The 27,102-nt window shown below is 37.7% G+C and overlaps 1 protein-coding gene across 10 annotated transcripts in view; it reads right to left on the reverse strand.

Moving 5' to 3' along the window:
- The window catches only part of LOC126855505 (serine/threonine-protein phosphatase 4 regulatory subunit 1-like), a 124,161-nt gene that overhangs the window by 65,606 nt on the left and 31,453 nt on the right, over positions 1-27,102 (reverse strand). The window contains exons 1-2 of one of the 10 annotated variants that reach the window (XM_050603225.1): positions 9,805-10,833; positions 6,199-6,288 (exon numbers count right to left, since the gene is read on the reverse strand). The exons of 6 other annotated variants lie outside the window; for them this stretch is intronic. In XM_050603225.1, coding sequence (XP_050459182.1) covers positions 6,199-6,266 — 68 coding nt within the window. In that variant the 5' untranslated portion in view covers positions 6,267-6,288; positions 9,805-10,833. Of the gene's footprint in view, positions 1-6,198; positions 6,289-9,804; positions 10,834-27,102 lie in introns of those variants that run through there. 3 more of the 10 variants (XM_050603228.1, XM_050603231.1, XM_050603230.1) reach the window with 3 other exon arrangements.

Genomic DNA, 27,102 nt, shown 5'->3' on the forward strand with positions numbered 1-27,102 from the left:
TAATGCGTGAGAAACAAAAGGAGTTTTCACCCCCGTTCATGAGTGTATGTCTCGTCGGACAAGCGCGCGCGTGCTTCTTGATTAGGCGCCGGAGACTGCTGAGAATTCGATTATACAAGGAGGTGCGAGTGCGCTTTAAAGGGAACGGCGGCCCATGCATTGTGCCGTGCGTTTGGATAATTCAATTTCTTTAAAGTAATTACTTGTTGCTTCCACATGAAAGTTTGTTTCCATTTCAAAGCGCGAGCAATGCGCCGATAACTTCGCCTCCTTCGGCTGCTTTGCATCGAATTCTCTCTCTCTCTCTCTCTGTTTTTTAAATTTAATGACAAATTTGTGTTTCAATTATAACAATGGTTTTAAATAATACCTAATGATTTTGTATCATCACGTTAAAATTGCATGATGATAGCACTAATAAAAAATAGTTGAAAATTTTTTTCAAATCTATTTTATATTCGCGATATACTATCAATTTACGGAAAAATAAAAAATCTAGAAATACTACAAATTATAAATTTTTAATTAAAAAAATATATTGTCTAAAAATTTTCTATCTAATGTATATTAGCTTTTTGTTTAATTACTATATTATAATAAAATTATTATTATTTATTTTCAACTATTCAACCAATTGAAAAATATTTAATTTTATTGACTGCGCGTATTTTTATAATTTGCTATAGTTCGCTTTACATTTTGGTGATGCGAGAAAAAGGAGTAAAGGCTACATAGAACGCCGTGCGCCCACCCGCCATTAATACGCTGCGCTAACATAAGACGCGTCAAATTTGAAAGCGAAAAAAGAGAGACGAGAAAAGAAACACACATTAAGATTATCGACAAAGTCAATTTTCAAGTCCATCAGTATTTCGCGCATGCATATATTTGCAGAGATGATTTATAACTTTGTGATTATTACCGGCGTCATTTAATCGCCGATTGTATTCTGACAATCTAAATTTTACCGTCACGGTGAACATGCTATAAAACATGGTATTGTATGCAAATCGAGTTTATCTAAAGGAAAAAGATGTTAACAAAGACAAAAATAATAAAGACAGAACTTCTTAAAATCAATACTGCATTTATACAATACTTGATATTTTATTGAAGTTCATCGTGTTTCTGAAAAATAAACTCGTGGCATTTTCGAAACGAGCGGTGCATATGTTTCGTATCTTCTTTAAAAATGCAGTATAGCTCATTTTTTCAGATATATATGCTTCTCTCGAACTATCGCTTTATTAATACACCAATTTAAATGCAAACTTGTCGGCTAAAGGAAACGCGCGATCGTGTTATTGCGGAAGTACAAATCGTCGCGTACGATCTCTCTTGGTGTTTCTCGGATAAGTTTGTGACACCGATATGATAATCGTATCGGTATTCTTGTCGACGATATCTTTAGTAGCCAAAACACCGAGAGAATCGGTGAACGACGGCAGTCGGCCGACAGTGGAAAGCAGAAAACGTGCAGGAAGCGAGCCCTCATGATCTCGGTTGCCTATTTTTGGCCAGATTTCGTAGAATCGTAGAGTTTCTCAGCCGCGTCCGTAGGCGCCGCCGTCGTTCTTCTATCATACACTCGATAACACGGAATTGCCGATAATAACATAACGATATTTTGTGCAGGCGCAAATAAATTTTCATCGCAAAATCGAAACATTCCCTGTCTAAGCCTGGCTATTGCGCGAAATTGATCAAAAGGTTCGACAATAAAATTCCACTCTTCATCGCGCCGTTTGACTTATCAGTCACTTTAATCAATTTCTTGTTTCTCTCCCTCTTTTTCTAGATTTTAAAAAAATTTTATAATTCTGTAAAAAAATGTAATTATACGAAGAGCCAATTAGCTAAATTAGGATTAAGATTGAGTAACATTGATGAAAGCAAGTTTTAGGGCATACAAATGGAACCGTGTGAAAATTAATTTCATCTACGTGCAAATTTGATTATCGTCCCAATCAAAAGTTCTCTTTTCAGCATATGAAAAAATAAGATTAAGAATGACAGAAAATTAAAAAGAATAATAGATAGATGCTGAAAAATTAAATAAATTTGCATATAAAGTGTACAATTAAATGTGCTTTTAAATTATATTCTGAAAATTTCCTTTATATCTTTGTCTTTTACCGTCCGATAAGAAACAATAAATGCATTATGCTTGCAATATATACAAAATTGCTATTATTTGAAAGAATAAAACGCTTCGACGTACAAAAGACAGACGCTCCAAACAATCTCGAAGTATCGAATCATTCGAATAAATTGCAAGATTAATATAACAATCGTTTGATGCTTATTAACGCCACATTAGCGTGTAAACTGTATCTGCGAAATCGTTACGTTAACACGAATAATTCGATGTTTGATTTTGATAATTAATTTAAAATGACTGCTATTTTTCCGAACAACCTATCTTCTCAGTACATTTCGAGTTGCAGACGCGCATTAACACAAAATTCCATAGAGATTCCAAACAACAAGAAAAACAGTTATCAAATCGGATGATTACTATGTAATTAGGGAGCAAAATGGGAAGGGAGGGAGCGGGTGAGAGAGAGAGCTGGGTCGACGAACCCTTGTTTCTGAATCGCGGCGCCATAGCGACCCCTAAATCACGACCGCCTAGGACGTGGACGACATGGGCTATCGGTACTCTATCTTTCGTACACAGAGTATAGATGCAGGTGGGCCGCATGCACGCGGCGCATTTTACGTACACGCACGTAGTACGTACGCACGATTGCGTGCCTGGCACGGAGCGCGGGGCCACGAGCGCCCTACGCGGCAGTCACGCACCAAAACAAACCCTCCCCCTTCCCGTCCGTCCCTCGCGCAATCATCGCACTTTCTCCAGCAATTTCTGGTATTTGAATGATTATTAATTATGGATACCCAGGGAAGTTTCCATAGTTTTCGCCATATAAAATATCATTGCAATTGTGGCGATTATAAAAAAAAAAAAGGGAAAACAAGCAGAAAAAAATAATACTGCGTGTCAAAAGACAGAAGAAGAAGGATTTTCTATGCAAGGAAGAAAAATTATCACGAGAATGTCGAAAATTACTTTTTCAAAAATATGTAATTTTCTTAGTAGAAAAAAAGATTAATGTCTCTTTAGAAATAATAAATAAATAGTATTTTTGTATTTATTATGTAGAGGTAATCGCGAGAAAATTCTTGAAGCGAATTCTAGTGCGATTGAATTCTTTAAAGTCATGTGTAAAGATTTAAAATGTTATTGTACGCAAAATGAATGTTAGTCAATAACTAGCTCAAAGAACTCATGGCATCTGTACAGAAGATAAAACTAAAATAATTTTGAATTTCTCAATGCTGTAGATATGTACAATTGTCATCTTGCCAATTGCAGAGAGAAAGAGAAAGAGAAAGAGAGAGAGAGATATATATAGATGGAGAGAGAATGTGTGCTTTATTTGTTTTAAATAAACACGGAAAAATTTTCCGTGCATTTAAAATATTGCAAATTAATGCAAGGAAAATTATGTCGCTTTTAATACTTGCATTTTATTATCGAATTATCCGAAGTATTATAATTCTACAATTCTTTGAGCGGCAACACTTATATATTTTGCAAAGTATTGTTTGATTCTTCAGACACATATACAAATTTTAAAATCCATTCATGTCTTACACAAAGATGAAGCATTTCAAATACATAAGTCCCGAGAGCGGAAATGAAAGTCCCACAACACCTGAGTCTCGAGTCTTTTTTTCGAGGCTTGCACTTGCGGGGCAATCGCCTTGTGCCTACAGGCAGGTAGAAAACAATAGGACAACATCCGCGATCGGAATGCACATTACGAATCAACTGCGGCGGAATATAATTATGGTAGTAAACGAGAGCCACACAAATACAATCTCCGTTTATCCGACCACACGCTTCGTCGATCGCTGGCTCGCACAATGCCAACGCAATTAAACAATTGGCATCGAGATTCTTATTAGTAATAGCGACTGAATAATTTTTAATCTCGTTACACTTATTTCCAGCTTGATATTTTTCACAGTCCGTGTAGATATTAACAAACCGCAATTCGTACTATAAGCATAAATTTAATTCGTCTTGACAAAAATTCCTGGGTGTAAAAATATCTTGCGTTCTTACATTTAATGTAAGAAATTCATGCAATGTAAAAGATTGGTTATTTTAAAGGTTAAATTTCGAACGATAGAGCATCAACGCAAGAAAATGTTTTCGCGGCTGTTCCAGTGCTAAAACCATATATTATGAAGTAATTTAACATTGTTAATTAAATATTTTAATGAATAAAATTTAGAAAATATAGGCAAGTTTTTAGTAAATTTTAGTTCGATTCTTTACTACAGAAGAAATTAAAAATTTAAGACCGAATTGTAAAGATACTCAACATTAAAAATTGAAACCTTGCCACAAATGATATCCGTCCATCAATTTATTTTTTTAATGTATCAAAAACATGTGATTTTTTTCCAAGATTTTTCAGTGCACATTGCTTTGGCAAAACAATTTAAGTTGATATTCTTTCTAAGAAATTTAAATGTTTTCGGGGTGATGATTTCCAGAATGTTAAAAGCAACCTAGGAGAATAAAACTTACCTGAATGTAAAAATGTAAAGTTTGAAGGTAACTACCTGAAGGGTAAACGAAAAAAAACGAAAAAAATTTTGAAAACTAAATTTGCTAGTGAATTTAATAGATTAAGCATCAACTAATTTACTATAGATTGTAGATTGAAAAAGTCAGTGTTCTAAGACGCATCTTACGTTACGTGACGCTCACAAACCATGTAATGCAGATATGACAATGGAACATCATGTGCCGTTGACAAGATCGAAGAAATCGCGATAGAGTCGTTAGAGGCACGATAGAGCGGACTACTGTTCGATGGCATATTACAATTTTAACCCCTCGCCGGGTGCTAATTTACTTTAGCCGCATCGACTTTTCCGCGAAAGCATCCATCAAGTTCCATTACAGCTTCCGACGTCCACCTCTCTTGGACACACCCCTTTCACATTCGCCCTTAAGCACATAATATCGTTACCCTTCCCTGCCGACAACGGGTTACTACGGAGTTGCCCAAGAACGAAGCGACCAGTTCCGGTAGAAGATGATGTCTCTGAAGAAATTTGCTTCTATTGTGAAAGATCGCGATTTTAGTCTATTCTATGAACACGACGGATTTAAATCGAATTGTATAGATATAATTACAAATATACATTACGGAAAGTTTGAACGTTAAAATAATTAATTGAACATAATAATTGTCATTTTACCTCCTATTTAATTTGACAGATGACCATATGTGCATTTGATATTACACGAATATTGTTTTTTGTATTTTTATTTAATCATGTTTAACATTTTCTCATTTATAGCACCAAATGTAACTATTTGATTACGATTTTTGCCATATTTATATAATAGAAATTTATTATCCGATATTTATCAAATTTTATGTATCCTTAACATTAATTTGAAATTGAAAAGGGACAATGTTTGCCAAATTATTTTTGCTATCGTTTGCTTAATTTTGTTACATACATTTTGGTAAAAAAATAAATGTTTTTAAAACTTATAAAAATAAAACTTCTATCTAAAAATGCTTAGCAAAGTATTTGTAAGTTTTGAGACTTGTGAAACGTCTGGAACTTTGAAACAAAAATCGATAGAAGTTCACTAACGGTCGTCTACTAGTTTTCTTTAAACCCTCCGACCGGTCGATGCATGTGGTAAAAACACGTGCATGTGTTCACAATACATATATACTAAAAGGACCGGAAAGGACTCGCGAAGTTCATCGCGACATTGTGATCTTTTTTGGAACTCGATAAATAGAGAAAGAGAAGCCTTAACAATCCTGTGATATTGTTTGACATTTTTAACAATTAATTTTTATATATTACGTTCCAGATATCACGCTGCAAAAAAACATTAAAAAATATTTGGCACATCTTGCGACAAATATACTTAATAATTTATTTAAATTATTCGTCAAGCACACACATGCAAGATGCCAAAAATAATTTGGCATTAAAGAAATTAATGTCAATTATATAAATAATATTATTACAATTTTTTAAATTAATATATTATTTTTTATTATTAGGCGTTTTAAATATACCTTATTTCTAAACATAAAAAAATTAACTTTGCAATAAAATTCAACAGCATAAAATATTTTTTACCTCGCCCAGTGTTTTTTTCTGATCGCTCTTAGACAAGTCCGATATTCGTTGAACCTGCGTGCCCTCATGCGCAGGAAAAAAAGTCAGGATCTTCTTCAAGCACATAATAAAAATTTTCTACTTTATTTTGCGGCGATATTCAGTGACTATGTAAATTAAACGAAACGATTGTGCGTAAGATACATCGCGGTCAGCTCAGAAAACGCGGATAATCATTGATGTTTCTCGCTTGATCATTGCCGACGCCTCAAAAGATCACCCACGTGTCTTTCACTGCGCCGCCATTTTGCCCGACCGCCGCCATGCCGCATACAAACCCGAATCCCCCCCACCGCCAACATTCGTCTCTCTCTCTCGGGAATGTTCGTCTCTGGCGACAAAGAGGGAAATTTTCGGATTCATGATTCGAGATAACGCGGGCGAATGAAAAATTCGCGAGCCCAGATTTCGCAATCGACGCTCGCGCGCGATCGACACATCAAACGCGTCATCGTCGTCTGTCTTCTCGCGTAAGATCTCTCCCGCGTAAGAGTCCTTTGCATCGCACATCGCGGAGCAATGAATCTCGGCGTCACGCCGAGAGAGTGATTCGTTCTCGCGTTGCGTCGCAACTCGATGAGTCACGGTCCGCTTTCGAGCACGTTATCGAGGCCTGTGTCGATTTTCGAGGCCCGAGCACTACCGACTGACTCGATCCCGCCAAGATTACTTCTCTTCGAAAGAAAGAAATAGGGCAAAATGTGAAATAATATAGGATAAAACCAAAATTTCACAATTTATCGAGATAGAATTTTAATATTACAAAAATATAACGTTTTGAAAAATTTTTTTAATTTGTCGACAATGAAAATTAAATAAAATCAACAAAAAATTGACATTTTTATTTATATCAATGAAATAAAATTCGAACTCTAGACGCGTCTATTTTATGTCGAAGGCATAATGGCTATCTCTCATGTCCTGGCCTTCTCTCCTCTTTACAAATGTTGCAAAGTATTTCGCGGATTTTAGGATGCGAGGTTGAGAGGAACAGACGGAGAAAGAGGGATAGAGATCGATGGTCCCTGTCCCATTCTTCAAGGAGAACTCCGTTATTTCGCAAACGCGACCTCACCTTCCAGGAATCGCGTTCTTGAATGATGGAGGTCATCGGCTCGGAGAGGAACTCTCGCTTGTCTGCCATTACCCCGCCGTCGTCGTCTTACCTTGGCGAATATGTAGACGATCGATACGAACCGTCGAATCTCGTGACCAGGGTCTCGTAGTGCTGGCAGTAACGACGATGACGGCGATAACGCGATCGGAACGACAAATTTTCAAATACCGGGAATACCAGCAGCGATAATCTAAACTGCTCTTTACAATCTATTAAATTGTATCCGTAATCTAAATTATGCAAACTGTTTTATTCCAATCGTTTCGTGCCTAATCATTCGATTTTTTAACTCCGTTTAATTATGTATTTTTTTTCTCTAACACAAAATAACTCAACGTGTAATATATTTATATTACTTTATAAAATATATGTTATTAATAATTTAATACTTGTATTTTTAAATTGTAATTTTAATTGTAATATTTTTTGTTAAATGCAATTTGTAAAAGATTTGTAAATATATTCTCAGAATATCAAGGCGACTTTGAAGTCAAATAAAATCGGAATATCTTCTACGAACAAATGCAATAACAAAACTTAATACTCTACTAATATATTTCCACACAAATATATTTTATTTTACGCAATGGACTTTCTTAAATTAGTTTAATCTTCTCAAGCTAGTTTTGAAACTATTTTACAATAATATTCGAAGAAAGTTTCTCGATATTAATTCCTTTTTAATTATAAAATTTTACAAACTTTCACAAAATTACACGAAGCAAAAACAATTTGTTTAAGCTTTTGGAAAATACCAGGGAAAGCGTGTACAAAAAGCGCGATAAAAAAAGAAAAAAAAAGAAGACATCACCAAGATTTAAAACGGCCGTTGGACATCTTTGCGACATCTCTCGGATGTTCGCGTCGTCCGGATAAAGGGGGCCAAATCTATTAGGAAACGTCGTCGCGAACGTGTGGCAGACACGGCCGCCTCTATTTTCACGGCTGATCGCGTCCGGCCGACTCGTGACATTTTTATCGGTGCGGCGGCATTTTCGGACGCGTCGCGATGTAGTGAACGACGACAATGAGTGTGTGACTCGCACATTCGAAAATAGAGAGAGAGAGAGAGAGAGAGAGGCGCCGCCGACCCGTGCTCGGAATCGCCGTGCCTTCGAAGACGACGACGACGACGGCGCGATGGCAGCGGCGGCGAAGACGACATCGCTTATCATTATCCGCCTTATCGAGCATTATGTAAGCGTCGCCCACGTCATTCGCGACTGTAAGGGGCTCTCCGTAAAAAGAGAGAGAGAGAGCGATCGAAAAAGTAATCGCGATTCACGAATGTTTTCGAAATTGTAGAAAAGAGAGATTTAAAATATTGCAAGAATGTCTTCTTATATAGAATAGGATAGGTATACAAGGATTAGTCACTCGAGAGAAACCTTACGAATAAAAAAATGGATTAATATACTCTGTGACGCGAGGGAAATAAAGAGCACTCGGTCCTACGAGCAATTATACTCGATTTTCATGAGCTCATATTTCACTTTATATACGTACCCGAGTATGTAAATTGAAGTTTCAAAGCGAAATGGCAAGTGTCAGACGTATACTTAGCACACTTGTTCTTTTTATATAGTATAATAAAAATAAAATATATAATATATACATATATATTTATACATGCACATATATGTATATATCTCAAAAATATGTATCAAGTATATTTTTATTTTTACACGTAAGTTCATGAAAATTTCGTCTAATGAAAATTATTATAATAAATTTCATTATCCCATACACACACACACATACAAGAATTCTAAAAAAATACATATTTATATTTATTAAAAGAAGAAATTCATAATCTCCCTCTCTCTCTCTCTCTCTCTATTATTTTTATTTTTTTATTTTTTTTTTTTTATAAAACTACGAGAAAAATAAATATGCAAATACTTTCTTCACTCATATATATTATATCATAAATTTAAAAAGCATGTGCGTGTGCGTGACGCAGTGCAGCCGAAAGGAACGGAGTTAAAGTTTTCTGCAACGTCGCGATAATCGGAAGAATTCGCGCTCGAGTTTGCGATTCCTCCGAGTCATACGGGAGAGAGAGAGAGAGAGAGACTCCTCTTTCAGACACGCATATATACGTCTCTGTTGGACGACGACGCTTCTCTGGCGGCGGCGCCGTCGCCGACGAACGGGACGTCGGCGGGATTTCGCGGCGTACCTACTGCGCAGATTCCGTATCACGCGGTCGCCTCTACGTCGCGCGGAAAACTTCCTCGCACAGTCCGCGACCGTTCGTCGTTCTCGCGTCCTCTTTCGTCGTCGGCGCCGACAGACGCTCGCCGCCGATCGCGAGTTTCTCGAACACGAGAGAGAGCTTTCGCTCTCTGTTTTTCTTTCCCGTCCCCCCTCCCCGCCCCTCCCTCCCAGCGCCCCTTTCCGCCATTAATTATTAACGCTTAAATAAGCGCGCGCATTTCGTCGCTCACCTTTATCTGGCGATTTCCATTTTTCTTGCCCAGTCTCTCGGCCTCCCGCGGCTCCTCCTGGTGATGACGATTCCATATCTTCGTGAAAGAATCAGTCCTGTCATCGTGCGTCACTTGGATGCGATTACCGCACTCCGCGTCGTTATAACATCATGTCGCGAAACCGTAGAAATACTCGGAACCGATATACTTACGAGCTCGCGTTTTTTAACACGCGATTCTCTCTCTCTCTTTCTCTGACGAACGAACTATACATCGTGCGTCGCGATGTAATTTTCCACGTTCGCTCTTTCCGCGTCGTCGGGATGACCTTCACTTTATTTGGACGATTTCACGTGTATGGAACGAGGGCCATCGACGAAAAGACGCAAAACGACGTCGCGCTGCTATAATGCGCGATACGCGGACTCGCGTGCGCAGAAGCGAGGCGCGCAGCCAACAGGCGCAATTCGGAGTCGACTAGAGAGAACGAGCGACGATGACGATGACGACGACGATGACGACGATGCTGGCACACGTAGACCAGTCGCGGTCTCTCTCGTATTACACACTGGGTGGCCGGGCTTTGCGCGATTAAAATGGCTGCGAGTATGTGTATCTTGTTTTCTCTCTCTTTCTCTCTCTTCCCACTTTTCCCGCCGCGCGCGTTCATCGCCTAACTTCGCTCGGGCAACGACTCGACATCGTCGTAGTCGTCGTCGTCGTCGTCGTCGTCGTCGTCGTCGCAGCATTGTCCTCGCACGCGTTCGCGGAATCGCGGGACAAACGCGAGACGCCGAAGGGAAATAAAAGGAGAGGAAATAGCGCGCGCGAGAGCGCTCGACGACGATAAACAACGATGTACGTAAACGGAAGCGAGCGAGGCACACGAGTTATTAGTGGATAGACACGCGCGAAGAAGCCGCATGGGACTGCGCCGCTAGAGCGAACGCCGCGGCGCGCGCGTCGACGAGATGCGACGCAGACAGCGCCGTCCGCGCCGCGCTCGGCCACCGCCGGTACTACGAGAGTAAATAGCGGACCGACGACGGTGGGCCGCTGAAAGAAAACGGGTGGGATACAGGCTCGGTGGGAAAGGGGGGAGAGGAGAGAACGCCGTGCGTTCTCGAGCCGAGCGAAAGGAGAAGGGGGGGGGATGGGGAGAGGGGGTTTCGACGGCGGCATGACGGGGGGAGGGAAGGCATCTCGAGAGTGCGTCGGGCCAAGTGCGCGAGTGTCGTCATATCCGGTATTCGGGGTGGCGCTGTACCGAAGCCGAGAACTCGTATGAGTGTGTAAAAGCGCGCGCGCGTTATGCGTGCGTATGCGTGCCGCGATAAAAGCAGCCGTGTGTGCACACGTAACCGACGCTCGCGTGCGTGTCTATGAACACGCTGGCGAGGGTAAGGTGGAGAACGCGTACGACGTAATACGGCGACAATGCGATCACGACGATGACGATGATGAGTTTCTCCGTCGCGAAAAATTTTCACGGAAAGTTGCGTTTTTTTTTGTTTTTTTTTTCGGAACGCGAGATTTTTACGTCGGCGGACATATTGTATGTATCGAGGAACAGTTGGCCCTTTCCCCTTCCCACGCATCTTCACGCACACCTTGCCTCGTCATGAATAAAAAATTGCGATATTTACAATCAGAGAACACATTGGCTGAATTCATTACTCCAATGCTGGAATCCTGTTCTGAAAACACCTACGCGAGTATCCGCGAAAAACATCACAATCGTTGTCTTTACAGAGCACAGCGTAATAAGCACACAGCGAATAAAAAAAGAGAGATGCATCAGCGCTTCCCTTTTTGAATCTCCAATATTACAAGTGCATACTTGAAACTTTGAACGTGGCGCCTTGGCGAATTTTGCACTTTTTTTCAAAGCTATCATCCTTATCAATTGTCTCTAAAAAAAACTTGAATAGAGAGAGAGAGAGAGAGAGAGAGAGAGAGAGAGAGAGAGAGAGAGGAGTTCTCTTTCTTTTGATCTATCTATCTCTGTCATTCTATTAAAAATCAATACTAGCAGAACTTCTCGATAAAAAATTGTTATTAAAAAATATTTATCATATTAATAATAATAATAATAATAATAATACTAACTTGAATATATATTTAGTAATATTGCAAATTGATGATGACAATTACGATTATTGGAAATCAAATCGAATTGAAAAACTGAATTACCTTCCTTGAAATTATATCGCATTATATCGTTACTGTCTAAGGAAATCCCGATCATTTTCCTACTCGGAATTATCGCAGAATTATTGCCGATCAAAGACCTTGAATGTTTCGATAGTCAATATGTGGTCACGTGGTTGGCGACATCGCGAGCACGCGGCAGTTACCTTTTACGAGAATCGATTCGATTATAGTGAAACTCTTTTTTTTTTCAATCTTAGCGAAAAAACCTTTCACTTGGGAATGACTATCGATGCCACTAAAGATATTGACTTTTGACAATCTTATAAGATCTTGGCTAGGTCTTCATTTATTTTTTGCTTTATTATCTCTGTATAATTTTTAGTACATAATAAAAATTTTTCTCTCTTCTCTCCTTAAATATGATTGTCATATATATATATATATATATATATATATATATATATATATATATATTACTTTATACATCTTTTGTCAATTATGTATAATAATAATAATTATATCAATTATATTTACAAAAAATCAAATTTTTTCTACGTTATTATATTTTATCAAATTTGTGAGTTATTTCGATTATTGCTTATTCTCACGATATATTGAAAAATTGCTTTTACGTCAGGATTAAAATGATTATTCGTTTCGTTGAATCTCGCAAAAGTGTAGGAGTCATCCCCGCATGATCTCGTCGCACCTCTTGACGTTTCTCGATGACGTTCATCGACGCGACTGACGTTCGAACGACCGCACAGAAATTCGTTTCCCCGTCGATACCGCTAGTTATTATTGTTCTCGATGAACGACCTCGGCATTCGTGGCTTCTACCTAGATAGGTAACGTGACGCGTGACGTCGATCCGTTCGCGCATCGCGTCGCGTCGACAGACGTCACGCGTCGCCGTGGCGACTAGAGCGATTCTCGATAATTTAACTTTTTAACGAACCCGATAGAGAGACGCAGGCCAGAATTCGCGGCGTTTCTTGCGGCCGATACATCGAAAAATAAAAACCGAGATGCATTAGCGAATGGACCGATTGAGATATTTGTTAGACGATTCAAGCATTTTTTTGCTACAAATAGAAAATATACTTTCCTCACACAATTATCCATTGATATCACAACAATATTTGATGATTGTATAAATTAGATAAATTGAATTATATAATTTATTGGAAATAATTTCTAGCATACATTTTTTCTTTATTATTAATTTTAAATCATGAAATTTCAGCGAACAATTAAAAGAATCAAATAAAAAAAAAACTTTTAATAATCTTTTCATGTGTGCGTTATAATTATATTTTCACTTAAGAAAAAATTCGAATACCTAATAATGTGCCTTAACCAGTTTACTTCATCTCACCTTACATGCATATGCTTGCCTTTTTTTCTAGAACTGTGTCACGCGTGTGATAGTTTGACGTTTGCGTCGACCCGCGTGTACGATGTCGTTATAATCGCGACTGAGGTCTGCCGATTAGACGGAAAGTTCCTTCAACTTTGCTCGATAACTTTACTTTCACTCATATCCTCGGCATTCGGTTTTCACGTTCCCTAGAACTTTACGCGTAAACACGAGTCGCGCGCGTATTCGGGAAACATTATCGACGAAATGATCAATAATTAACGATTAGGACAAGTAAATTCGTCACGCAAGTCCGTTTTGACACAATTCTTTTAACATCCTGATACAATATCATCGACCAAGAAACATTTTCAAGATTTAATTTAATTTTTTTAGATGAAGAAGAACAAAAAAAATATAATCGCAATTAATTCCTGTTAATGTCCCTATGACTACATAAGCGTGAATAAAGAGAATAATCTTTTATCATGCAAAAAGAAACTAGTTTCATAATTACTCACGAGAAGTGAATCAGAAATTTTCTTAAAATCCTGCTCGAGCGATTCGTAATCTCAGTTTCGATGAATTAAAAAAATAGTATATCTCGCATATAAATGTAACGACTACGTCACGAAAGAATGAGTCGATTTATTTGCATGATTTAATGTCATAAGATTGCGTTTTGCGAGTGATAAATAGGTGAATGGCGCTTCCAAGTATTTCGGTGATTCAAGAAACTTCTCGTCGCATACGAATAGAGCTTCTCGACTAAATTACTATTGAATGACTGGTAGAAAATTCGACGCATACTAGCAATTTTATTTTATGAATGGTTGCGTGAAACACGAAATTGTGATCTTGAATAAAACGTAACTCAAACTCCAAATTAAGTTCTTTGTGAATTTTTCTCTTATATGTTATTAAACGATATAATATAAATATTAATTATAACAATACATGATAATATTTATTCAAGATTAGTTCATATAAGAATATTTGTTGTCCAGAAATAAAGAAATGTATATGTGTTTTTTTATAATAAAAAATTCAAATAATACTAATTCATCCAATCCAGATTTAAGATGCCTAATTTTCGTTTATATCTTCAAGTTTTTAAATGTTTTGTAAATCTATCTATGGCATAGATACTCTTTTTCTCTCTCTTTCGAATTTAGTAATATCATGGTTGGCGCAAATCAATAATTGGCACAAACAAATGATTCCTCTTATCTATCACGTTCATACTTTTATAATACGAATGAATCGCACGATAACGTCAAATCTACGCTCCAAATTCCATATTATTGGATGACATTGTCATTAACATTAATTATAATTGTCGTCATACCATATATCTTTGATAATATATTGATAATCAAGATATATATTCATAATATAATTTACAAAAGAAGAACTTCGTATTAACGATTTCTTGGTATTTCAAAAAACAACAAATTTCATGCATTATTATAAAAAACATAAAATATATGTAAAAGAAAAAAAATTATAATTTGTACTAAATCATTTTCTCTATCGAAAAAAGAACTGTACATTAGCATCAAAAACAGAAATAAAACGGTAAATTGTAAAAAGTACTTAAAACTATTCCCTTTTTTTTCGATCTCTGTCAAGTTTCTAGAAAATAAGATTCTAGCAAAATTGCGATATTTTCGAAAAATAATCCATTTTAAGCACCGTCAAATCATAAGAAAAAAATTTCAAATACAAAGTGTTATTTTCGCAGTCGAGGGATTATTTTTATAGCCACGGCCTCCGAACGCGTTGTGTTGTTTGTCGTAATCAGCTGTACGATCCAGAACGGAATCTCTCTCTCTCGTCTGGCGCGAATGCGGTGAGCGGCGGGAAGGAAGAAAGACGAAAAGTCATGAACGGAGTCGTATGGAGGAGAACGACGACGGAAAGGAAGAGAGTATTTTTAGCGGTTACACATTTTGTTGTTGACTGCTGCGGGCGCGACATTGAATCGCGCGCACTCTCGCCGAGGAGTGCGTACAGTTTAACGCAAGCGATCTCAGATCGCTACACAACGCAACAGATAGAGTTCGAAAATTCGTGAAATATTAAGCAAATTAATATCAAGCTATTTCATATCGTCTCGTTTCGTTCCCTAAATTTTCTAAGATTGACAAGTTAATATAATGATAATGAGAATGATAAAGAGATTAAAAAGAAATCTGAAAATTTTGATACTACAAAGACTATACTTAAGTCTCTCTCCCTTTTATAATCTCCCATTTCGCAAGCGTGCCATATACTTTTAACGTTAAGCCGAGCGATTAGGATCGTAGATACACGATTAATGACGTGACTGTCGGTTACAGAATCGCTCGAAAAATTATCGAAAGGACACTGTATCTGTACATACGTAATGTAAATTCCATGCGTTTGCCTTGTGCCTCCACCCTTGCATTTCGTGACGCGACTGACCCCACGCTGTACGGTTCACAGCACCGCGAGGCGGGTCGCGACTGTTTTCTCAGATAACGAATTCATTCACAACCGGCGATGACGATTCAGGCTTGATCAAGCGGCACGCGTGATCTAATTGCACGGATAAATCTACGAATCAAGTATGGCTGCTGATACTTGACAGAATGTATCTATATCTTCTCTCATTACTTTAATATCAGTAGTGATTCTAAAGAGAAATATATTTCCTTTCAAATATCGACTCTTTTTTTACTATGTTATATAAATACTTGGAAAAATAGATTATATTTATATATAAATCGAATAAATCGAACAAAATAGTTTTATTCTTATTTCTTTATCAATGCAATATTTTTTTAATTGCTGGCTTAAATCAGATAACAAATATCATCGGATATATAATGAGATGAGATGTAAAAAATTATAGATAGAAAAAAAGAGTGGACAAAAGTGAGAGCAATATACTACGTCTGAGTCGGTGGCGGAGCAGAAAGAAAAGGAAAAAAAGAGAGAGAAAGAGAGCGGTCGATGCGACCCAAATAACGGGAACTCCCACGTGCAAACCGCGACCAACGCATTCACTTTCGTCAGCGAATAACAGTGCCGAGATCGTCTATGGGTTGTCAAATGGGATCAAATGAATCCCGCAAAAAAACCATAGTATGAATTGATTTTAACAATTAGAAATAAAAAAATAAATAAAAATATTATATATAATATTATATATAATATATTACACACAAGAAAAGCTAAAATTAAATTATATAAAAAAAAACTTTTTCAATTAAATATCGAGAGCTTAAAATAAAGCCAGTTCGACAAATGTACATATTCTGAGTATATGAATAAAAGAATGTAAAAATAAAATATAAGTGAATTCAAAAGCAATAATATATATATATATATATATATATAATATAAAACTTGAAAGTTGAAATTCAACTCAAAAGAAAATTAATACTGATTGTATGAACAATAGTAGAAAATTATTGTGGGAGGGAAACAATTTTCTAAAATTTTAGCAAATATTAACAGCAAAAAAACATTATTAATTTCAAATTTTTAAAATTAATAGCATGACACGTAGCGAGAAAAATAGAATGAAGAATGCATTTTCTTTAATAAATCAATTACTCACATCTTTCAAATGATGAAATCACGCTCTTGATGAATATCTAAAAATCCAAAATAATATTTTTTTTACTTTGAAAAACTTACCTGCAACAAAAAAGAACAAAAATTCGATTTTAGTCATGTAAAAAAAAAGAAATATAATAAATGTCGATTAAAAATAAATAAGAATCAAAATATTTAACATTATATTTTCTCTCATCCATCACTCAACATAAAAAAAAAAAATGCGATCATTTTTCGTTTTCGACGAAAAATAATGAGTCCCTATGCGGGGAAGCACGTAGAGGAATTATTCATCCATTAATATCATTGGCTATTCATAAGGATATTCTCCTCAGCATTCTGTCGGCCATGTTTGCGGAAGACCGATTTGGCAGGAGGCGTTCTTTGGCATCCATGTCGCAGCCGGCGTGCCAGCTTGTCGCGATCAGGACAATGATCTCGTGTCGTTGCCCGATAGCTTAACGTTCACCGATCTCTTTTCGATAACTTCACAATCTCCGAAAACATCGATTTCGTGTTGTGACGTGTGCTGTTGCATCTGGTTCAATTTTGTATCAATCTTCGCTTGGTCATCCCCCTTCCCTCCTTTCCTTTCAAAGTAAATAAAATGCGCATTTCTTATCTTAATATTATCTATGTCAGTCGTCTTGGATTGTCATTAGCAAAAAAAAACAGACATGTGTGAATAATCCCTGCAATATATTTTTGTGCATTTTGTGCTCTAAGTGTAATAAATGTGGCAGCGATTGGCAAAATTTACAAAAATCTACATAGATGTACATTTCCACAATCATATCTTGTCATATTAAGCATCTGCTTCATCGACTCAGTGTAAAATGATTGAAAAAATCATGCGTGTGAGCATGAATCGCAAAAACAAACCACGTATATTTTTTTGCTTCCGCAATCATAATTCAAGATGAATAACTATTGAGAACCCTCAAGCGCTAATGACAAGTTTGATTAAATATTGGTTCCAATTTTTTTTCCTATTATCCTCCTGAACCGCGCGTGTTACGGATGGATTCGCTCATTACGGGATGCCCTGTAAGTATACAGGAAAGCATCTCAAGACACGCGCATCTGTCACCTGGCGCTGCGTGTTTCCCTCAACGCGTCCTGACTCACGCTATAATTGCGCAACACGCCGGTCATCATCTTCATGATCATTATGAGTCATCGTCATCGTTCTACATGGAGCTCAATCATCTTCGTAACGCGACGTCTAATTATGCGTTAGGTAAAAAAATTCGTGTCTCGCGACTGCTAATTTAACATCGCGTCCTTCAAGATCTGGGAGAAGGACTGTTTAGTCCTGCGTTGTCTCTCAGATTCTTGCCAAAAAAATGAATACAATTTCCCCGCTAGCTCCCATAATTTGAAGGAACTTAATTATTTCATATATATATATATATATTTTTTTGGATAATATCAAATTGATTTAAAGTGCAGTTTCTCTTTTTTATTCAAATGCACGAGATATTAAACAATAAATTAACTTTCTATAATAAATCTGATAATTACAATATTTTTTTTAATTGTTTGTTGACAATATTTAAATTGATTTCTAGCGTCAACCACTGGACTTTAAAACACCAGATCAGTTTAAACAATCTAGTTTCGATATAGGTGAATATGCATCATAATTAAACGTAATATGCGAGAGTGCATTACATCAGCTACTTAATATCGCCCGCCATCCGGGGAGAGAGAGAGAGAGAGAGAGAGAGAGATGGCTCACAAGAGAAAAGCTCAACACACCGAAGGGTTGGGCAGAATCGAAGATGATAGAGCGAGAGGTCAGGGAGGACGAGGATAGATGTGGAGGAGTAGGAGAACAGAGGAGAAGAGGAAGATGGAGACGGGGAGGCTTAAGCAGGGGGCAGCAGGTGATGCGCCAGGTGGAGGACGACGGCGCGTGCGCCGTTTTGCCCCCCGCCTTCCGGTCACGTGCCCGGGCTCCACAACCCCTCAACCTATCACTCTCTCTCTCTCTCTCTTTCTCTCTTTTTCTCTCCCTCACATCAAGGTATACTCTTTTTTGTTCGATTTCTTCCTTTTTTCCAAAGCCGTCGACTCAGATACTTCGGCACTCTCGTTCGGCTACGGCATAATAAGTGGCAATACGTAAAAAATGTAAATGCGCTACGTATATCGAACGGGCACGCGCCTCTTAACGATCGTGTTTAAATTCACGGCGAGTTCGGTGAACGTCCCAACAGCGATTTATTAAAGAATTATATATAATTTTATACGTAAAAAAATTACTTCTTGGTTATTTAAGAGAAGGAGAAAAGAGGGAGATGAAAGAGATGCACATTATGAAGGAAAAAATTGAAAAATTATTTTTCGCGGTGAATTAAAATCGAGGCGCGCTTCTTGCTATTACCCATCTTTTCGATTTTACCGTAATACGTCAAAATAACAACCGCGCCGGTGACGAAACGAGAAGCTTGTTTTCCTGTTGTGTCGCCGCTTTTGGCGGCAATATGCGTTTCTTGCCTCTGCGGAGACTTAGCAGAACCGACAGATGCTAGTCGGACGGAAAAAGTAAAAAAAGAGTAACGCGGAGAAGATGGGGGATGAGCCTCCGCTGCTCGCACGACTGTCTGCGCGGTGTCGATTATCTTTTGTATTTATTTGGCCGGACTTTTATTGCTCTTGCTCGTCCGCCGCCACCTCCTCCTCCTTCTCTATCTCCTCTTTTCTCTCTCTCTCTCTCTTCCCTTTCGCTCTTTTCGTTCGACCGCGAAAGCACGTACGCAGAGCATACGAACGGACAGGAAGTCAGATAACCATCGACCCTTGTGCGCCTGGCGTCTTGGAGAAGCGAGCCCCTTCGCGTTTGAAAAAGATTCCTTCTCGCGCTATACAAATCGTGACACTCACATAAATACGTGTACTTGTGGCATCGAAAATATTTATATCAGACACGCGCTGTCTAGCGATCTCCTTGAAGATTGGGAGATTTTAATGTCATATGACAAACATATTATGTATATGTATTATATTTACATTCGCTTCACGGGTAAAGGTGATCTGTTCTTCAAGGATGTTTATTAATATCAAAACAAGTTATTATTGTAATATTCTAATATTCGATTTAAATTTATTCTACAGAAAACCTTTGAAAATAATATAGATATTGACGGGAATTGAAATATGCAGTATAATTATTTATGCAATGATGTCTTGATATATGTCTTGATAGAAAAAAATCAACAACAATAATAAAACTAAATGTTGTCTCATCACACGTATTTACTTTGGGATATTATAAAATAAATTTAGTAAAATATTTTATTTTACGAAATTCTAAAAAAATGTAAATCTATTAAGTCTGTAAAAAATCATGATAAAATGTATATGGCATTCAACAAAATTTTCGCTAAGAAAATCAACTTTAAATTGTTTGAAGATAATCAAAGTACCTTTACATATATACATATACACGATGCATGGTGCCTGCTGGGTAACCACGTGGCGCGTGCGTGTCAGCTGCGATACGAACGATGGTAACCCGGGTTCCTGTCAATGCCGTTCGTATGCGCGTAAAGGAAGCTGGCTTGGACGGCTGCTACTTGATCGATTTCTTCGTCAAGAGCGAGAAGGAAAGATAAAGAGAGAAAGTGTATGTGTAAGGGAAAAAGTGCAATGATGAAAAACCGATGTTGCGCGCGTCATAGAAGAGGGTAGAGCGACTCGGAGAGTTGGCTAGCAAGATGGAGAAGGTAGAGAAAAGTAAATGTACCGACAGCGCACGCACAACCTGGCTACCTGCACCTAATCTAAATTTCTCGGTTCCTCCCATAGGGCTCGTCGGGGCCCAGCACCCCGGAGCGATGCACGCGCTGCTGTGAGGAAAAGGGAAGAGGAAGAGGGAAGGAAAAGGTGCACTAAGAAATCACTTCATCGAAGAGACCGCGGCAGATGCTACTGCGAGGTGTAGGGAAGGAGGGCAGACAGGGGAGAGAGGGAGAGAAAGGTACCGATCTTATTTTTTTTTCTCCTTCTCTCTCGTAACTCGCGCGGGGTTCGGGAGGATGGCCGGGAAAAAGTGCATTAATTTTCCCGGGCCCCGCGGTCTCTACCAGATGTCCGTGGAGAAAGAAACGAACTTCCTATCCCATAAAATAGATGCTTATGGATAGGATATCTCAACCAAGATAGGGGTGGTTATGATTACGAAAAACCACGTGCCAAACTTCTGCGTGTTATACTTTTTAACATTTAAATATCATTTCTTTTGCTCGAATTAAAATTCTAGGAAATAAAATTTCTTGTTGGTTCTGTACAACGGATAAAATCTTATTACTTTGCAACACTGAAATTTAATCAAGTAAGCGATTCGTTATTTACGATTATTCAAAAGATGATTGTGTCTCGAATTAAGAAATAATCGATTGTAATTTTATTACCAAATTAAAATTGTGATGTCTTATTTATGTATTTATATGTGCGATAAGATTAATTTCCAAAATATTCAATAATTCTTTATTCATAAAATTTCGTGTTTTAATTGTGACGTAATCGTCATATTAATGGACTTCAATGACGTGTTGGTAGATCAATTAGATATCCACGGTAAAATATACTCGAGTTTTATCATTTGCAAAGTACAGTATATAGAGAGCGGACTCTTGGACGTGCCCACCCTCATTATTATCAGTAGGGATCATTACGTACGAAGGTATAGAGTCGCGTGCTCGACACCGGCAATTACTATGACATACAAGGTGTTCTCGAGAAGACTACTAGGTATACGTTTGATTATTCCTGAAATAAATATTGAATACCTTTCGTATACGAGAGTAAACTGATATTCCGTAATTACTGTACTTAAGGATTGTCTCTTGGCAGTAATAGAATATGTAACATGCAATCGTGTTTGATACAAATCATACTTTGTTAATTGAGTAACGACACAAGCTAATTGTAAAAGAGAAAGATATTCATAGATATGTATACTGTATGCGATTGTGTTGCGATAAAAATCATAGAATTTCTTTAATGAGCTGTTTTAAACAATGTTATGCAATGTTTCGCAATAAAGTCTTTACTTTCCTCGCTAATCACGATCTCATTAGTGACTTATATACTATTAATTCTATTAATCCCATTAATATATTCCATTAATATCGCTGTGATCTGAGATACACATCTTGCAATGATTTTTTATATAATCTGATAAAAAAGCAATTCTGAGTATAAACCGAGATAATAAATGCATTTCAAATCTAGACTATTGAAATTAATTATTTAAATAGTTTCCTTTAAATTCGACGTTATTTTACATTTAATATAATTTACATATAAAACAAATCATACATAAAAAATTTTTATTTAAACAGCAATAATTGAAATTATTTATTAAATTAATAACTTTTAAAATTATCAGAACTTTTTTTTATTTTAAATAATATTTAAAATTTCGGACTTGCATTGACGTGCGCAAAACGGACGTATTATTTCGCGAAGATTCATAAATTATTAAGAGTTCTAGCTTTATTTTCAATAATTTCGCAATATTCGACGAATTCATGGTTGTGTTGTTTTCTAACATCTGAGAAAAACAACATTAATAGAAACATGAGAGAGAGAGAGAGAGAGAGAAAGAAAGAGAGAAGACGGATAGAAACATTGGAGAGAGGGAATAGCGTAAAATACAAGAGGGAGATAGAGAAAGAAAGAAAGAGAGAAGCCGAAGAAAGCACATGCCGTGAAGGCTCGTGCCACGATGATCTAAGCCGTATCTCGCGAGCGCATTTGCAGCTGCCTCTCCGCGCGCGGCACAGCCGCAGCACAAACCGCCCTGTCGAGAAAGAGAAAGCCCCCTTCTTTCTCTCTCCTTGCTATCCCCCCTCCCCTCCTCCTCCCAATCAACCGGCGTGTCTCGTCGCGTCGCGTTTCTCGACCTACAGGGCACGCGGCACCCACTGTGCGTCCTTAAAACGAGCTCTCCTTACGAGACGAGGTAACTATCTCGCTTTCTCTCTCTCTCTCTCTCTTTCTCTTCTTTCTATCTCCCCCAAAACACACCCCGCTGCCGATCCTGCACCACATGAGATGCCGCACACTCGAAAGGTGGTTTTAAGACGCTTCGAGGGAGAGAGGATGAGACGTACTTCGCACCTGGACTCTCTTTCTCTCTCTTTCTTCCTTCGTGGCGCGTGCACAAACGTGAACGTGCACGGCACGTTCACGGGCCTCTCTCACTCCAGCGCTCCACCTCTCATATACCATGCCAACGGCAATTAAGGACCTGCTGCGCGATTGTCTTCCTTCGGGTGAGGCAGACCGACTGGTGATCCCGCGATTGCGCGATCAACACTCACGTAGGTGCCGAAAATTTCGTTTTGAAATAAAACAAATATTTCGCCTAAAGTGTGAACATACATCCTACATGCATTTTATTAAAAAAAAAAAATAGAAAAGAGAGAGAATAACATCTATAAAATAAATTTAAGCTAATAAAAAAAAGAAAAAAAACAGAACGCTTGTTTCGATTTCCAAAATCAGTTTTTATCCGTTTACACAATATGCTCAAGGCAGTATGCGTGCAATCGAATTGAGAACCCGTTCTACTGATATATTTTGGCAGCGGAGTGACGAACCGAAAAAAGAGAGAGAGAAAGAGAAATAAGGATAAAAGAGAGAGAGAGAGAGAAAAGAACGCCAGAAGCAGTATGTCTGGCTGGACAAATTCGATCGTTGTCGGACGTTTGACGACTATTGGGCAGAAAGATACATTCAGTTAGCGGGTTTAACGTAACGCTGGCGTTGTAATATGATAGCCAATCGCCTCGCCTCTGTTCATCGACGAAGAACGTGGCGTTGAACCTCATCATCTAATGGATCACCTCTTCGAATCTGGTCTACTTACTAAGAAATCTCTCTTGCCAAACATCTCGAGGAAAATTTGCCAAAAGTTATTCTTTTCAAAAGTAATAATTTTTGCAAGCTAGTTAAAACTTTCGTCTATTAGAATCAATAATAGAACATGCAATCCAATTAATGCATTACTATATCATAATTTAAATTTACTATTATTAATAATTTAATTTATATGTGTATATTTTATTAGCGAAAAAAATATAATACTACCTAATATATGTATATTTTATAAAATGCAAATTTTAATTCTCGGGCACGAATTTTCTTATCAACGATTTAATGTTTCTCTGTTCTGTTGTATGCCACTTTTCAGGTACTCTAACAATAAGTGATACTCAAGATAATCGCCCAAAGTTTCTTCCGTCTTGGTTTCTCAAACTTCTTTTATCTCTGAAAGCGGCTCTCAAATAGTACTCGTATCCACCATTCCTTAAGATGGCTTTTGATAAAAGATTCGATCCTTGGCTCTTTCCCGGAGGATGAAGTAGTCCGGATCTGTCATCGTAACCGAGAGAGGAAAGCGATGGCAGGAAGAGGTGGCGAAGGATGAACACTTAGTTGCCGTCGTATTTAATGCATGTCAAAAGGCTTTCGTCGTCGCATTTCTTTCCGAGGAAAGTTCTTTAACGTTGTCCTAATCTACGGGACGTTCGCGACGAGAGATAACCGATGAGAGATGTTGATCCTAGTATCGTGACGGAATTGAAAAGAAAAATACCGCAAATTTGTCGATGTCGGCTTAACGCGAAAGAGAAAAAAAGATGGATAGTAAAAGAGCGCGAAAATTTAATAAACACGATAATAAAAGAAATTCATTGGAAAATTGGTGAAATTATGCTTTTTTTCTAGAAGTGTTCATCATTTCTATCACATATTATATCATTTATATCACTTATCATTATATAACAAATATAGAATCGAAAATCCTTAAAGCTGATCATTAATTAATACTACAATCATATTATTTCGTGATGTGACTCTTTTTGATGTCATTCTCGTGATGTCACTCTTTCGTCGATGTGATAATAGCGCGTATTTGAGATATTTTGAGCAAAATAATCTGATTATTTGCGTAAAAAAAATCAAACAATAATGGAAAGATCTACATATAATTAGATGGACATATTGACGAAATTCACTCTTTTCCTTCTCAAAAATGTCCTTATTTTAATCTTCGAATCGAAAGATTCGCGTCTGATATGACGAGATCGAGAAGGAAAATCGGCAGCATTGGAAGAACACTCCTCGAATAGATCGTTATTGGGGGTCACGTAGATTACTTTAGGGGCGGGCGTCATTTCCGCGTGGGCGTGTGCCGCTCCGAGGGGGTGAAACGACGGGGGGAAAACGACGAAAAGGACGACGAAGGGGAGCGTGATTATCCCCCTCGCGCTGCTCTGGGATTAGACTCGTCGATCGCGCCAGACACGACAGCTGGAGTGGATTTTTGAAATTCCAGGTGGTGCCTATTTCCTACGATCTCTCGCCGAAATTACAGAACAATACCGATCTTCCCGTCCCATCGTACTATCGTTATCGATTCCAATCTTGTGTTGCATATTAACTATGTATTCGAGAAAAATTTCCGCTTTATATTTTAGCGTCAATTAAACCTTCTCATGTCCATGCTCATTATGTTTACGTCACGTATTTTAAATGTCATGCTTTAATCGCATGCGTTTATTCATACTAACTCATATTTCTGCTTGAAATATGTATTTGTATGTTCTTGAAACAATAATAAATATTTGTATTTCATTTAATCGAATTTATTCACGCAGAATCGCTTTAATAATTAATCATAAAGTCATAATCCCACACAGCTGACGGCTGTGACAAATGTAAAATCTGTAGAAACGCAAAACGTTACAAATTTACATAACATTACGAATTAAACATTAAAATTTAAATGGGGGGAAATGAAAACGCACGATGGCACGGGGCCATGGTTCACGCGCGTGTTTACGAGGGGCGCGGTGTGCAAATTCGCATCTCGAAGCTAGTGTTCCAAAGGAACGCTGGTCGTTGATCGCTGCAACTTTCTCTCTCTCTCTCTTTTCGTTGCTTTTCCCGTACGTTCACATCGGCCGAAGGGCGTCCCAGAAGCGGCGAGACTCAGAGGGTGCATCGGAATCGTAGAGGTCCGAGGGTAACAAACGCGAGTAAAATGGATAAAGGCTACACCTGGCCTCCGGATGGTCGACGGCGGCACGCGCTACTCTTCCTCTCCCCCTTCCTCTCTCTCTCTCTCTCTCTCTCACTCTCTTTTTCGTCACTCTTCTCTCTCTCCCCACGGATAAGTCTCGTTTCTACCCGAGTGTACACACCTGCCCCTCACCGACACGCATGTACGTGTTACGGCCGTGCGCGCGGCGAGGGTCGTAAATGCACACGGATTACTCCCGGCGATGCCGGTGGTGCGGAGGATGTGGAAAGAGAGAGAGAGAGAGAGAGAGAGAGGCAGCCACTGCCGTAACCGGAGCATCAAGCACCCTAAGCGCTCGTTTCGGGGATAAGAATGACCACCGCGACAGATGACCAATACTCACTTATCAATATTAGAAGTGATATTGACACTTTATGAACGATGATAAAACTTTTGTAAAGAATACAATTTTTTAAGTTTTAGAAATAGATAATTTGATCTCTTCATAGCATAAAGACTTTTTTCTTTTGTAATTATTAAAATAATTTTTGCAAGATTTTTCAGAATAATGTCAAAAAAGACAACATTATTTTTAATATTTATTCGTAATTGATTTTCACAATCATGTCTAAAAAAAATAGAGAAAGAGGGAGAGAAAGAGAATATCTATAATCTCTAATCTTTAATATTAACAAGGTAAAATATATAATCTTTTTTTTTTTTTTAATAACAGAAATATTTTCGTGTGAATGTGGCATATCGTGCAAACCAAAATGGTTATCGATACGCTGTAATAAATTGAATAGACATGTGGAAGCTGCGATGGAGTTAATTGAACGTATTGACTGCCGATAATAACTCTTTAGCTTTATCTATCGGACTACATTAATCTCTTGCTGCAATCTTATAAAAAATTAAAAAAAAAATATATATGTCATTCAATAGATTTAGTGACATTTCTGATTCGAGATATCGACTTTGTTGCAAAGCGTGTGCAAACTGTGTGCAAAGCGTAAAAACTCGTATTAATATTCGATGAAGTCGTAACATTTAATACATTCAAAATATGAATGTGATGCAAAAAAATTTTTATTTTATTCGTGCAAAAATAAAATTCGCGTTTCGAATATTTTATTTTTTCCACCGATATGTTGATAATTTTTTTATTATATAA

Source organism: Cataglyphis hispanica, chromosome 16 (genome assembly GCF_021464435.1).
Source record: "Cataglyphis hispanica isolate Lineage 1 chromosome 16, ULB_Chis1_1.0, whole genome shotgun sequence".
Lineage (NCBI taxonomy): Eukaryota > Metazoa > Arthropoda > Insecta > Hymenoptera > Formicidae > Cataglyphis > Cataglyphis hispanica.